A 16,410-nucleotide genomic window follows, 5' to 3' on the forward strand; every position below is an offset into this window, starting at 1 on the left:
TTAAAAATATTTCTTAAAATTCTGTGCCAAAGCCAAAGTTTCTTATCCTGGCATGGGAGAATGTCTGTGCACACCCAACACCGTCTGTGTCATCACCTATCTACACCGTCCTGCAAATATCAGAGCAGTTCAATACCAGGAACAAAGATTAACCCTTACCAGCTGCTAAACAAGTTCCTTTCATGCAACCATCCACAAAACATACCTCAGCTCAGACTCCAGACCTGAGTTTTGAGTTTGATTCACATTTCTATAGCAGACAAAAGCTGACAAAATGAACTGACTATGGTAGCTCAGCTATGAGAGCAGGGACCATTCTCCAGCACATAAGCCGTTAAGGCACCCAATGTGCGAGGTACAATGAGGTCTGCCACAGATATGGCCCGATTGCCACTGTACTCCAGCAAAGTTCAGCACAAGAGCAGTTTCTTGGACCAGTGCAGCCAGGGACAACCAAGCAGCTGGAGAGTTTCTGTTCCTAACAAACAAGAAATGCAAAGCTGAGGTAAGCCATGCTTTATCCTAGTTTTGAGGACTGCAATGTAGTGATTACAGATCTTCTTGCCCATCCCACCCGGCTGATCTTTATGCCTTTTCTGTCTGTCCTGGCTGTCTTTTTTTCTCCATGCTGTGCCTTCACACCCTGCACTCCTTGGACTTCAGACTCCCAGCCACATTCACCAGTCCTGCTCCTACCTGCTGGGGCTCACTAGGCTACGCTGTCTGCTGATRCCTTCACACTGCTTCAACAGCTCCTAATGGAAATCATTCTTTGAAGGGTTTTCCATTTCTTAGCTTCGTACTTTCCAACTTCCTTCTCCTCTTGTCCTTTCCATTCCCATGAYTCATGAAATTTTGTCCCTCATTACTATTTTGATTTTATATAATATTGCTTTTCTGGCCTATGTGGGAAATGCACTTCTAGCTCCACTCCACTCTTAATTGCTTTGACAACAGAAATTCTTCTGGCTCCCAACAAGTACCTTTCCCTTTGCCTTTGCTTATTGAAAAAAAAATCACTATCTATCTATCTATCACTTTCTTCATTTCAACATGTATTACTTCATGAAGAAATATCCCAAAACAGATTTGCTATATGTGGTCTTCTAGACACTTACCCTTCCCTCCTCTTACTTCTCTCTTAAAATAAAGATGAAAGAGAATTGGACATTGACATCTTCTATTAACACATGCCCTTATTGCTCTTTTCCTTTCTCTCTAAACTCTAGCCTGTATTGCCATGTTTGCTTTTGTATCACACTGAAAATTTACTGGGACAAGACTCATCCATCTCCCTGTTCTTGCTCAGGGTTTAGAACAATGAGATCCAAATCTTGACCAAAATCMTTCAGGCACTACTGTTATTAGTGATACAGAATGGAACACTCTAGAAAATGTATTCTTACTAAGCAAATTTCTCTCTGTACTTCTAGTTCTTTCATTGGGGTAGGACAGATTATCCTGGAAAAAATGGCACAAATAAGGTATCAGGTATTTAACCTCATGGCTCTGCAAAGCATAATACTATAATTAAAAAAAAAAAAACCCTTCTACTCCATTTCAAATTGTGGATCAAGGCTTTAGATTTTATTTCTGAATCATCCTTATTTCTTATGTTCCTTTCTAATGCTAGTTCTTTTTATTGTCTCCCTGGCATAACCTTTCCTGTTTTCTGCATTTTCTCCCTTATGAGATGTATCAATTTTCCAGCCTCGAGAAAATAGCAGTGGAGTTGCATTCTCCTGTCTCCCCAGTCTGGGAGACTCCACTCCCATTTGTTGGAAGTCCTCCTATCTCCTTCATCAGCGACCTCTGGCTTCTAAAATAATTATTGCCAGTCTATTCCTCCTGTGCTAATTTCTCCCTGTCTGTGCATTCCAGCTTTCCTCTCTCTAGTGTGTCTACCTTAGGGAAGGCATTGGGTGGGTGTCCTTCTACAAATTTATCTGAGTATTTGACCAGATAGAAACAACATGAACACATTTACTATATACTTAAGTCCCTACGTTTCATTTCATTCTGGGGATGTGGGGTGAAGGCCAGGGAGAGGGAGAAGAAGAGGAGGGAACAAAAGAAGTATTTGTAAAGATCATGTTTGGCTAATACACAGAAAAAGAACAGCCTCAGCAGAGACGGGGCAATTTTTCCCACCTAACCTAGCCAGTGGGCTTGGGGGCTCTCCCAGGGGAGGATTTCTACCCGGAAGCGAGATGGCATTTTGACAAGTGGCACTCCATGAATAATTAGCTACTCTGCAAGGAGTCTAGTGCTGAGCCCTTGAAATGTTTTCACTAGGATGATATTCTGAAATCTGTTAATAGGTTTGTATACTCAAGACTTAGGTCTGCCTTCAGACTGTGAGTCAAAAGCATGCTATTATTACCACAAACAAACCACATAAAAAAATAAGCAAACCGTTCTTTGCAGGGAATGTAAATGGACATTATCAGACAACAGCACAGAACAGTTTGGTTTTGTGGTAGCAATCTCTGAACAGGATGGAGTTCAGAAACCAGAAGATCTGTTTATCTGCAGCCCAGTGTGTTTCGGATCAGCGTTCTCTGCAGGCAAGGCYCCACGGGGGCTGCTCACTCTCATTTGTGCTGAACGGCACCTCGAGTCACAGGGAGGCCTACYGACCTCAGTGAAGTTACTGGCAAAAGAAAGTATTGCTCAAAGAATCAGACTGATTTTCTTATTAAGTTACTAATATCTACTGGAGCTCTTGATCTTTTTGTAATGTAACTCATTAGCGACTTGATTTTCCTCTACTTCAATTCTGAAATTTCTCTTCTATGAAGTAGGCACAAAAATACATAGTGATTCTAGCCCAGAACAATRCATAGTGATGCTAGCCTAAAACAAAGCATTTTCCTATTTCCCCTATTTAAAAKAAAACTTTTTTTTTAATATATAATTGACACAACAATCACATAAGGCAGCTTTTCTACTAAGCAATTTTTACACARAATCCTCTAACAATGCATATTTATTGTACTTCCTTGTCTTTCCTGAATGCTAAATGCTCACTCTTACTCTTCTAGGCATACTCATTAATCTGTTTGTCAACAAATTAAATGCTATTATCTTGCCAATGCTACTGTTTCCAACCGCCTCAGTGCTCTGGTGCCCCCCTCTGCACTCTGAATGCGAAGATGCTATTTGTTCATTAACACAAAGAGTTTGTATTCCAAACAAGACATAAAACTGAGCCAAGAAAAGGTTTGTGATGTGGTAGCCACGGAAGGCCACTGTTGTGAGTGTTTAGGAGATGCTTTGAGGTGGTATGGAGGAAGTGGCACTTTGTTTACACAATCCAGACTGCTAGAAGTTGTGAGACTTGGCATTTATCCATCCTAAATGGACACCTCTGAAACGTCACCTGTCACTGAGCCATCTATTTCCAGACCTAGGAGGAGAAACTCTTCCTCTGAGCTTTCACAGATAATCACTTTCTCTGCTGTCCTGACTATTACATATTCATTACATGTAAAAACAAACAAATGAAACAGTGCTGCGGTGAGGTTTTTAAAMCCAGAACTTCCCCCTCGCCAGACCAGTCAATTATTAAGCCTCAGGGAAATATTCCTTCTTGCTTCCTGTTTGCTAGCATTTCACGGAGTCTTRGCTGCCCAGAAGCAGAAGGAAAGGGGAGACATAGGGACAAGGTACTCCTTGCGCAAGCTCTGGTTTGGATGTCTCTTGTGGTGAAGGGAGGTTCAAACACAGATCTCCCAAGGCAGTGATCTGGAGATCTGGACATTTACAGTGTGTACAAGTCAAAGAGTGAGGCCCTGTGTGAGTTTAAGCACCTCTAGAGTCAGTGGGAACCTGAATAGGATTCAAGGATATTCATTTTGGACTTAATCGCCAAAATTCCACCTACGTCCTGGTTTAGCCTYACTCCCCCTGTGCCCCCATCACAGCCAGGCCAGTCTGACAAGCGGCTCAGTGATTCAGCCTGTCCTGACTTCTTTCAAGGCTGAACACTTCTGCCATCTTTCAGGAGACTGTCCTGAAATGAGCGCTGCTTTACCACCTCACATAGAGGCTTTGGTGATTGAATTTTTTCTTAGGCATTTYGCCTCAAACTCTGTTCTTTGTTCCACAATGATTGCTGAGATCCAGGGGCAAATCTTTGCATGAAAGGCTGCTCTTGGTTAACAACTTCAACCTCAGGAGAGATGCAGCTCTGGAATCGGATGCAATAACAGAGGCTTGGGATGCAAGTTGAAGTCATATATTAAAAAAAAAGTTAAAATGTCCAACTAAACATGTGCAACAAACAATTGTAAAATGAACTTTCAGGTAATACTGCAAATAAGATACTCTTTGCCTTTTGCTTGTCTGTTGCTAGCACAGGGAATACTCATTCAGTAACTCTGTGTCATTGCAGCTGGACTCTAAGAAAATATATTGCAATTTTCAAAAGCTGTTTTACCTCACTGTTTTTACCACTGGGAAAAAAAAAAAAGGGAGAGGAAGAGAAAGAAAGAGGAAAAAGGGTTTTAGGGGGAAATGGGAAGTAAATGAGGCTCAGCACTTTTCTCAGGAACATCAAAACTAACATTTCTTCAATATCTTTATACATTTTATTCTTTACCTGCCTTGGCTGGTAGGCTATTTCACACATTAATTATTTTCACTATGGAAAAGAAGTGCTTCTAGCTGTGTGCCATGTGTTCTGCTTTTCTGAATGTTCCTGGCATTGTCCCCCAGCCTATCAGTATTATTAACTTCATRTTCCACTAATTTTACTCATCCTTCTACTAGCCAAGAAACCTTCAGCACCCACGGAAGAATTAGAAGATGCCAGCCTACCAGGAACTGAAGACAGTCCACAAGCCTTACTTGTTTCTGAATCCACAGATTCTCCCCAGAAAGAGACAGAAAGAAACYCAGCACAGCTTCCCAGCCCTCCATTGCTCCCAGCTCCACCATCTAAGGCAATCTCCAAAATCACAAAGAGCGTAACAGGTCAGTCACCGCTGGTCAGCAAAGGCTCCCCCATCCTTTGTGAATTGTTCATCGAAGGGTGAACAATATATCTGCTTTTTTCCTTATATCCTTTTTTAAACCTTTTGCCACAAGCTACTAAGAATCAGGCTAGACATACTGAATGAACAGCATGTTAATGATTTCCAGGAACTGAGTGGTCTGGCTGCCTGATAACAAAGCACTGATGTTTGTACTTTACAAATATATATATATATATATAAATCTCTCAAGGGATTATTTGTTGCAAATCTATTGCACTAACCACATGTAAAACAAATCAAGTCAACTGCAAACATCTGCTGAATCAGATGGTCGAACTGATATACCATAAAACACAAGGAAGATTTAAATGTTTTCATTACCTAGAATCCCGGCTGGGTAACAGTACAATAGCCAAAAGCAAGTTCAAGTCAGTAGGTTCTGTGGAGGTTTCTGTATGAATGGTTTGCTCTCCAGGGTATGTCTAAATTAGAGCTATGAAATCTGGTCTAATTACACAGAGCAGCACATAAGTGATACACCTGGCTTCCACAAAGCAATCCTCCATGCCAGATTTCATTGAAAGTTTCAACAGCAAATGTTCTGGGCCTGATTTTCTAACCTACTGCCAATGCTGTTACATTTTCTAACATTCTGGCAGTACAGAAAGGGTGTTAAAATGAATATGATTTTAGTTTGTTCCAATTATAGGGCCTCTATGCATGGTAAAAGCAGTTAAAATGGCCTTACTGCAAATTAGAATCAAGTCCTGATGTCTAAATGCCAGATCTGTCGGGTATTTAGACTTTTAAATGATAGCCATTCTCTCGGCCCTGATTTGCATCCATACTCATCCTCTGGCACCAAAAAAAGGGTTATTGAAGTCGCCAGGAAACAAAAGCTCAGACAGACACTGTGATCTGACTGCTAGAGCTGATGGAAAACACTGGGGTTTTYACTCTTTTTGAGGAAAATTACAAGAGTTTGTTTCTGTGTTTTGTCCAAGCTTAGAACCYCTAAGAGTTTAAATGGGACTTTGATTCAAAATGGTATCATATTGCTCCTTGGGAGCTGTTGCTCAYGTTGCCGTTCTCGGCTACAGGTCAGGCTCTAGAAGCATCTTCCATCTTGCAGCACGAAGAGGCTCTGCTAGGGCACCTCTTTGCCTTTGCTTGACTGATGGAAGGGCCATGCACCGTGTGAGATGTAGGCCATGCAGAAAATCGGACCTGTAGAGGGTAATGAGATGACAGTTCCACCAGGCACCTTACAGCATTCTGAGTCTACATATTTTGCTGCTTAACTAAAGTATTTCAGTATCCAAGATGCTCTGAGTTTTGGTATTTCATTCTCATCTAAATTTTCCACAAAGAACAGCTTTTCTGAATGAGTCCAATAACTATAGACCTTTTTTTCAACAGCGATTATGCATTTTTTTCATGGATGTGGAGGCAGTGGTAAGTTAAGACTAAACAAATACTGTCAGCTAGTGAAAGGGCATCAGAACATATGGGGAGAGAGAAATGAAGACCGATTATAAAAGGAAAGGAAGACAAAGAGGTTGAAAAGCTCTTTTGTGTTTGGATTTTTTTTTCCCCTTAACAATGCTTGAGATGCTGTTAGCAGAGAAGCGATGAATAAGCCAGGCATCAATTAATCACAGGCAGAGGGGGAACAGGGCAATGTGCCAAGACATCACTTTGCAAGATTATTCACTGAACAGCTGTTATTAGGACGAATAAGGTGTGATTTAAGAAAACTCTCAATATTGGCCTGAGCTGCAATGAGGACAGAATTGGCCCTTGGCCTGTTCTAGGAACAAGCAAGTATAAAGATAACACCAAGTGTCCTCCCTTCCTGCTCTKCAGCTGAGCTGAACCCAGGGTTCTTGCTCTGAGAGATCATGGCAACCTTCTCCCATGGTGTAGAGGCAGAGTATGACTTTGGAAGTGCTTTTTCACCCTTTCAGGCTATGATTCAGTGGACAATGACTGATCATAAATGTCTTCTATGCATTTGCTCTGTACCACATAAAACCCCCTTAAGAGCAGAAGAAATGTTTAGCAGAGGTTGGCTGTCTCCTGGCTGCAGGGACCATCCTGATCAGTGCAGGAGAAGCTGTGGGGTGGGAAGGTGTCTCACCTCCAGGGCACTGTTCACTGGGCACCTTAGATGCTCCTCTGCTTTCAGACATTATTAGATTTCAAATAGGGTCACTTCTGGACTGACTTCATCCCTCTTGCTTGGATGCAGAGAGATGGATGAAGCTCTCGCTGTTGGTTAGAGTTCCAGGGTGGAAGGAAGGAAATGTGCAAATATGCCTTCCAAAAATTAGAAAATCAGGCTTTTCTTTAAAAAAAGGGGGGGGGAGATAAGTGAATATAAGTCTCCTAGTTGAAGAATGTTCTCCTCCCCACCCCACACACGTGAAAAAAAGAGACTAGGCTTAGTGTTGCCACTGTCTTAAACCTACGAGGTTGATTTTGGTTACAGCTGCAGGAGCTCTCTTTCCCACTGCTGCTTTTGCCTTCAGTGACTCTGCTCCCCAAGCTCCAGACGCCCAGCTCTGTACCCACGGCTACCATGGTGATGCTGTATCAGATCTGTAGCAGAGTATCTGCAAAAAATGCAGCTACCACTGCAGTTGAGTGAAGAGCATGATGCAGGATGCATCATTTTCTGAYAGGAAATATGTAATAACTGAGGTTCATAGTCAAACCTGCTTTTGTCCTCCCCAGTTTTCTGGTAAGTTACCACTCTCCTAAGGAAGCATATCCTTTTTACAAGGGAATGTTAKGATACTCTTGGCAAAAACAGAAGTTTTTCCCCTATGAACTGAAGRATTTATCCCAAAGTAAGTGAAAATAGTATGAAGGGCCTGTGAAAATAAGTTTGTATAAAAGCTGTTCAAGCTGTGTCAGTTTAAATTCATTTTTACAACACTAGGGGGCAACAAGAGAAAAGAAACATCCTTTTATATGAAAAAAGCTCACTGCCTATCTACACTCAGACTGAACTGTTGCCGTATGCCATATGCTGGAAGCTTGGGATAAAAATATAAGGAAAAGGGAAAGGAGAAGAGAACTGCAGAATAGAAAAACTAATGAGCATCTTTTTCAAGCCAGAAGTTCCGGTATCTTAGAGTCTGAAACTACCATAGTTAAAACCAGGCAACTGCCTAGTGTGTTGTGGACTGAGGTGCTAGAGAAATGTATAGATMGAAGTCTAGCTTCCAATAAAATGCTTAAACGGTACCAAAAAATGGCTGAATCTGAGGGTAAAAAAGGTTTGTAAAACATTGCCCCACCCTTCTTTTCTCTTCTTAGTGCACAATACAACATCTTTCATTTGGACTTCATTTGGAAGGCAAGTTTTGTTAAGTGAATGTTATCCTCATAATGATTTTGGCATTCCCTCAACTGGCATATGAAAGACAGAGGTCTAAGCTGTACAGCAATCACAGAGGAACAGATAATAGACACTGGTACATTTTGTCCTGACTGAGAACCACAGTGCATAAATTTTAATACAGTCTGTCAGAGTTCAGCAGAGAAAGTGCTAGAYTGGAAAGTCACTGCAGTACATGCCATCAGTGGTTAGGAGGAATAGCACTGGCAATCAAGAATACATTGAAGGACTTGGAAAAAGGAGCATCTGATAGYGTGGGAAAGAGGAAATGAGGAAACAACTCTTTTTCTAGATCAAACCTGTGTAGTATAAGCCTTTCAAATTCAGACAGTTACTCAGCATAAGCAGGTCCCCTCAAGCAAAAATAGAACATCACCGTTTTCCTCTATTCAACCAAACAAGTTAAGTTCAGGGCATGCTTTGTGCACAAAAAAATAAGCAGCATCGCATGACCTCCTTTTGTTCCTTTTGTCTTTTGACAGCAGGAAGCGAAACAGATGATCCAGCCATGAAATCTCCTCCTTCCACTATCCTGAAGAATTATGTCATTGGTTCCTCCCAAATCTCAGGACAAGCTGCCCTCTTCCATGCCTCTGGCCAGAAAAGCTCCGATTCCCATGTCAGAGGACAGGTAACGACACCAACTGGTTCCCCTCACCTGGCTGCTGTGCACCTGCCTTTACCTCCCAGCAGAGTCATTGAAGAACTGCACCGGGCTCTGGCCACCAAACACCGGCAGGACAGGTACCTAAGGCCCCTTGGCTATGCGTGTGTGTGAGGAGAGTCATTCCATTACGTCATTTTTCTTGGTAAACATTTCTACCTTGTTATTAACATTTTATCCACTCCTGCAGCTTAGATTTGTCTTCTTCTTGATGTCACTACTTTGAACATGCATTCCTAGTTAAAGAGCTTCATTTGGCAGTTGCATCAAAGCATGTTCTTCCATTATAGGAAGGCTACTGTTATATGGAAATAGGTTTTCAAATAGGTAGAATCATTTGATAATCCTTGATTTGATTTTATCCTACCAAGTTAGTGTACTCAGGTAAAGCCTGCTAAAAATACTTCTTATGTGTGAAGTGCTGTTGTTTCACTATATGCCTCTTGGCTTATATATGAGCATATATGGTATACATTTTTTTAATGCAATAGGTTGTGTGGGAGTATGTTGGGTACCTTGTATTGTTTTCATTATAAACTCTCCTCTATATTAGAGTAGGACAGAGATAACTTTTTTCTTCATAGAGCTTTGGAGTTAGGTTGTAAACGTTTCTCAGTTCTGTAACAGTTATTGTCATGGGGAACGGATTCATACCATATTACTTAACAGGTTTCTGTTAAATCTTTGTCATGATCAAAAACTATCAGCATGGTAATATTTCATGCCACATGCTTTACATTAGGAGGATGTGCTGTGTGGGTTTTTTAATCAATACAGTATAGCACGTGGTTATATATCAAAGAAATAAATTACTCACTACCTGCCTGAACCTTATCTTTACGACAAAGATTGAAAAGTAGAGCCTCATTAGCCATTCTCAACACAGTCTTGACAATGCCATCTTGCACCATCCCCTACTGAACTCTCTGCTCTGGTCTTTATGAGGGCATTCTGCTCATTCTTATATGATGATAAGTCCCTACTGYGGCAATAAAATGTCTTTTCTAAATAATGGGATGTGTACCTTCCACCCACAGCTTCCATGGAAGAGAAAGCAAAGGCTCCCCAAAAAAGAGAGTGGACGTCCGTCCAGCCAGAACATCTAGCATTGAGCGCAACAAAGAAAAGGAGAACTCACTGAGTTATAGCAGTGATTCGGAAAATAAGCGGAACTCAGTTAAAGAGTCAGACGAGAACAAAGAAAACATGATCATGAACTCAGAGCTCAAGGAAGACTCTGTTTTTTATCAGGATGAGGAAGTTTTGAATGACTCCATTATTTCTGGTAAGGAAAGTCACTTTTTATCTTACAATGATATACTATTGTAGCCTAAAGAACAGCTCTAAACATGGCAACATGCAACAGAAGATATTCAGCAATATAAATTCCTCTGTTGTTGTTCCTCTATCACCTTTTGCAAGGAATCTTGGTGAAAAGCTATGGTTACGTTTGAGTCATAGTGATCATGTCTGTCTTGGTAGGTCCTGCACACTAAGAGGGCGTTTAGAGATATGGTGATAAGTCAACATTCATTATCCTTTCAGTTACTTATGTACTCTTTGCACCACCACATCTGAATGGTAACRCTTGCAGAATCAACATCCCACGGCCAGCAGACAAAGCTTGCTGTATATCTGATGATCTGTGGCTGTTTTGGAAGCATCCCATTCCAGGACTAGTATTCCACTGCAGTGATTATACATTAGAAGGAGGTAAATGGGAGAGATTGATGAGGCTAGGAAGGACAATCATCCAAARGAAGCATTTGAAAGAAGAAACTGTCTTCTCCTTTTGGATGAAATGGATGGGGAATGCATTTTATGACCAATTGTTTAAGCTGGCTCAGACACAGGAATCATCTCTCATTAGAAAATTTATTTTTCTTYCAAGCTTTAAATGTTTTCCATGTCAGCAGGACAAAAAGTCAGTCTTAAAYGAACCCTTCAGTCTCTTCATCAATATGTTAAAAGAAGGCAGCCAGAGAAAAATCTATCAAAAAATAATTGGTATAACAGATTGAGGATGAATTTTAAAAGATGCCTAATGAGAAATATGAGCTGGCAGGCAGGATTCGTGACTTCTCCTGTGTCTTAAGATACCTAGTAACAGAACTGACCACCGAGATAAAGCAGAACAAAAGAGAATCACTTGAATAATTTCTGTACATAAAAGGATAATTTAAAAAATAAWAATCATCTTTTAAGTTCTATCAGGTTCTTTTGGACTACCTGTTGCTCCTGATCATGAAAGCAGTCTACTTTGGTATAAATTCCAATAAGTAGAATAATTAGTCAGACAAGAACTATGATATCCTCTGCTAATAAAAATCAAACTGATTATTTTACTGGTGAAGATTAATGTGCTATACTCATTTGAGAAAATAACTATTTATAGTCTGCGAATAAAAGACAGCAATAGCTTGGATGCATTCATGAGCAATGTTAGACCAACAGATATAGTAGGGAAAACAGACCTCTTTCAAAAAAAAAAAAAAAATTAACTTCATCACAGCTACAATAGTACTACTACTCAGCATAGAAGATATTGAAATCTGCCATTTGAAATATTGGCTAAAGCACGAAGTAAAAAGAAGTCAGACTAACTAGAATTTTTTTTCCCCTGTAACACTTAGTCTAAGAAAATATTATATTTTACTATAAATCACACTCACATAGCTTATGTATTCGGCATAACTGGTCATGTACTATAACTGGGTAGGGCATGCTTGCTAGAAGTTTAGAAGAATAATCTTTTGGTAGTAGAAAATTGAGTAAATACATTTTTGAGTGACATATGAGTATTCCAAAGTAAAGAAGCTGGATAGAAAACCTTGTAGRACTGATTGGGGAATATAATGAGGTGGAGCTGATACATTTTTGAATGTTTTCTTGAATATGGTTAAGAATTCGAATTTAAAATCTCAGGGGCCTGGAAGCTCCTGCAGACTCGCTTCTCCAGTTCTCATGACAGCATGCTAACAGGAGACAGGTACATGTAAATATGTAGAGAGCCAATTATTTGCTTGATTTGAAAGGCTGAAAAACCCCGAAGTTTTTTTTATGAAATGAAATAATATGGTGATTACATACAGATTAGTATTTTCTGTGAAAGAGAGCACCCAAAGATCGCTTATCTTTTGATAGAGGCCCCAGATACRACCACAACCTCCTTTTTCCTGCAAAACACTTCCTGACTTCAACAAAAATCATTTTGGGGAAGAATTTTCTCTCATTCTTTTGTTCATTATCATACAGCCTTCTTCCTCCTAAATATTTTCTCTCACTCTCGGGCATTCAATTTTCTGCACAYCTAAACTTCAGTCTCTGCAGACTCTACACCAAAAAAACATTTCCATATGCCTCTAAAACTTAGAGGCAGGATTATCCCCAAGCTAGGCTAAGACAAACTTATACCTAAAATCATTTTATTTAAAATGTCTGAAGATCACCATAACATTCCTTTCCCCCTCYCTTTTTTTCCTTCCCTAAACCTTGTCCTTACAGAACATGCATTTACAAAAGACCAACTTGCTTGTACAAGCCCAATGCTTGCTGCGAGTCCAGGCCCATTTTAGGGGCACAGTAGAAATCCAGCCCATGCAGTTTCAGCTTTTGCTGTCTAAGGAGACTGCTGCAGATGGGCACAGGGTAAGCTGGGAAACACAGTGGCTTAAACCACGGAAGTCCGAGTATGGGATGTGTGTACCAACCGTGGAGGAGGCAGCAGCCCTGGAGATACCACACTCAACACTTGCTGTGAGGAGGGATGCAAAAAAAGGCGTTGCTGTCCTTGACACTGGGTGGCACTGCTTGTGCCAGCATTCGCTCGCTCTTCTCGGAAGGGAGCAAGCGAGATGCCCAAGTGACAGAGCTAGCACCAGAACAATTCCCCCTAAACCTCCAGTTTTGTCCTGGTTTAAAAAACTGGGTTGTTTTGCAACAACAGATAGGAAAAAAATCCCATGCATTCATCCAGAGTTGTTACACGATTACCGCATTGCTTTAGCACGTCACCGCCTTTGCCGTCACCGCTACGTGCTGTTAGCCACAGTGGTACAGGAGATGATGCGACTCGGTAAAGGTCACCAGCAATTCAGGAGAAAGCCAAGAATTGCACCTGGGCTTTCCAAGTCCTGCATTCTACATTAGCACCATTATTTGACACTGCTCAAAACAGAAGGAAGAAACAGTGTAACTGGAATGTAGTCCAGGACTGATGATTAGTGCGAGCTAGTTCTTTCCATCAGCATGTAACATTAGGATTTGTCTTCTGCTTGATAGACAGAATGCAAACAAGCAGGAGATTAAATGTCAGGATCCAGTTGAATTAAAACAGGAACTTTTGTCAGAACTTGCAGACAAAACAGGAGAATGGTGAAGATTTTTRAAGGACTTATTTTTGATCTAGCTGCATTGCCATAAACTGTGAAACAGGCCACAGCTAAGATCCTGCCTGAGCTAGCGTGGTCACAGGGCAGACAAGCACTGTATTACTGACCAGGAAAATAATTCTTAAGAAGAGAATACTTAAATAAGGGTATTTTCAGGTGTATATCCCACTGAGTTAGCGATCAGGAACGAATTTGCTTCCAGCTGCTGACAAAGGACCTGATAAAAACTAGTTTGGGTCTTTATTTTCCCCAAGATTTCTGTTTTTGTTTATTTATTTTTATTCTAAAGCATCAGGTATTTACTTTTGCAGGAGGTGGGATAACAGAATTGGCCACCATTGGGCCAGTCAAGATGACAATGGACCAGTAACACAGTGTTTCGTGACATTTCTTCCKGACGGAGTAACATCATTTCCCTCCGTTCACTTTGGCAGGCAGATATTATTTTTCAGGAATTAACCCAATCGGTCAGGCACTGGGGATGGCTCCTTAGACTAGCAGATCAGCTTAATCCAGATCTCTTGCATTTTTATTTGGTGAAATACCCTAAAGATTAATCAGTGCACAGTGCATATGGACCACGGGAGTGGCTATAGCATAAGCCTTTTAGAAATCCAGACATCTGGATGAAGCAAGTACAGCTTATCCGGAGTGGGTTGTGTGCTCTCTCTGCTCCTTTAATACCACAGCATGATTTAGGTTAAAGTTCTGATTTTTCAGATATGATTTGTGTTTTCAGTTTCAAAAAGTGCTGGACTCTTTCAAAGTGTACAGCAGAGCAAACGAGGGGTAGTCAGAGCCCTGAAGAGTAGCTTCATTTTAGCTTTAAGCAAAGTATTGCATTGTTCCACCTGATTTTGAAATACAAGCCTTGAGGGCTGATGTTAAGCTGGTTTAAGCCAATACTTCCAYATCAGCTTCAAAATCTGACCTGTTATGAAAAGGTCCAGTCTTTTACCTGCAGAGCACCAGTTTCAGCTGCCTTTGAGGACAGCTGGCCTTGAGGCCTGACTTCATCTGAGCGAATAATCACTGTGACCCTAGCTGCTCTCCCAAAATTCAAAGGACGGGTTTGGTATAGCATGGCAGGTAGTTTTAGAACAGCCTGAAGGAAGCAGGGACAGACCTGCATGCTTGTACTCTAGCTGTTACTGATGAATGTGAGAATGACCATTTAGGGCACATTCTCATTAAAAAAAGAAAACAACAACAACAACAAAAAAACACRATGTGTGCACATGTAGAGCTCCCTTGTTTCCTTCTAAGGAACTCTGGACAGAAACACATGCATGTTTTGTACAGTGTACACATGTATTGCTTTCCATGCAACCAAGACGCCCTGAACTGGCTACAAATGCTTTACGCAGTTGGCAAGCACATGGCCAGTCAGATTATTACATTTTGCAGACGTCGGGCTTGTTGTGCATGTGCAGTCTCTCTGCAGCAATCTCTCAACATGACCAAACTCTTCTTACTGCTTGTGAAAAATTCCTATGTGAAAACGAGCACATGTTTGGGATACCCAGGAGTGTGCTTCAGATGGCTTCCAGAAGGAATTCGGTTMATTCATGTGCTATATAGCTTGAGCACTGCAAACGCCCACTCTGTGCCCGCTCTTGGTGGGGTGAAGGCTTGAAAAACCTTGACAGAGCCACATCCCCATGGCTTAGTGGACCAAATGTTTTTTGATGGAGTCATACATTCAGTGAGCAAAAGGCTCTGTGTGGTATCAACCAAATAATTTAACTTCTTTTAATCATTGGTTATACCTACTGATTACATAGAGGGCTGTGAAGTTTAATGTTTGCAACAGACTTTGAAAGCTTTAAGAGGAAGGTGCTAAACAAGGCCAGAACTTTCAGACTCTAAGCAGGGTTTTGAGTTGATTACAGCTTCTAAAAAKTCTAATTTTAGGCCACTGCAACTATGAACAGACATGCCCCTGCTCCTGCGGGGACACCATAACTTCTCTCTGCCCCAGTCTTCTCAACATATATGTGAGGATGTAGTATAGATCCCTTGCYTGTGCATAAAGAAATTTGAGATCAATACTAATAGTAACAATATAGGCCTGCAAGTCCCTAGCAAATAAAACCCCAATATTTGGGAATAAGATCCTATTTATGATTTTGTATCTTGCTAACCTCTAGAGCATCCTTAAAAAACAGACTTTAATCCTATCTCAAATGTCAAACAAAAATATCAATTAAATGTCATTTTCTTTAAAAATGAGGTGACCTTTTCTAGAAAAGGTGAAGCATTATATTAAAAAAGTTTTAAGGTAAAAAGGAACCAAAACAGAAAAACTCCTGTTACACAGCATGTTCCCAAGATCAAGTGGATACAAAGATTTATCTGTAGTTCTTACGTATGTTGACAATAATTTACATCTCATCTGACTGGTGCTACTCTGCAATGACAATTTTCACACTCCTTTGAAGTCCTGAACTGGACATCAGAAGGGGTGAGGACAGCACAGCAGAGGCTTGCCGGGACCTGGGACACGACTGCTGGAAGAGTGCAGTCGTACTAGATAACAGATGTATAACTCAGAAGCGCACTGATTTTAACAGCACTTTCCTTTACTCCCTGTCCCCCTCATCGTAAGCAATCTRCCCCTCAGCAAATAAAGGCTTCACTTCAGTCTTTCAATTTACATTTCATTGCTTTGAACATAAAGATGAATTTTGACTCTGCAAGCAGTTTACATTTACGGCCATTTTATTGCGTACCTTTCTGAACACTCTGTAAAATGGTTGTGCAAGCTCAACGGCCCGATTTTTACTTGTTTAGCCTTCTGAGATCTAAAGAGCCACATGAGGCATGGAAATACTCAGGCTCGAACACAATCCCCTCCGGTAAGAGCAAAAGGATGTGACGGGCAGGGACAGCCTCAAGGACGCAGCATCCAGCACACCAAAAAGCAGTGGGCTCGAAACATACCCTGCATATCCTCCTAGGGACGGCTCT

The 16,410-nt window shown here is 41.0% G+C and overlaps 1 protein-coding gene across 1 annotated transcript in view; it reads left to right on the forward strand.

Moving 5' to 3' along the window:
* The window catches only part of PHACTR3 (phosphatase and actin regulator 3), a gene marked incomplete at its 5' end in the record, with an annotated part of 113,479 nt that overhangs the window by 66,363 nt on the left and 30,706 nt on the right, over nt 1-16,410 (forward strand). The window contains 3 exons of the mRNA XM_085314267.1: nt 4,774-4,977; nt 8,868-9,129; nt 10,087-10,334. Coding sequence (XP_085170393.1) covers nt 4,774-4,977; nt 8,868-9,129; nt 10,087-10,334 — 714 coding nt within the window. The remainder of the gene's footprint in view (nt 1-4,773; nt 4,978-8,867; nt 9,130-10,086; nt 10,335-16,410) is intronic.

Source organism: Rhea americana, unplaced genomic scaffold (genome assembly GCF_003343005.1).
Source record: "Rhea americana isolate MKP2758 unplaced genomic scaffold, rheAme1 scaffold_4, whole genome shotgun sequence".
Classification (NCBI taxonomy): Eukaryota; Metazoa; Chordata; class Aves; order Rheiformes; family Rheidae; genus Rhea; species Rhea americana.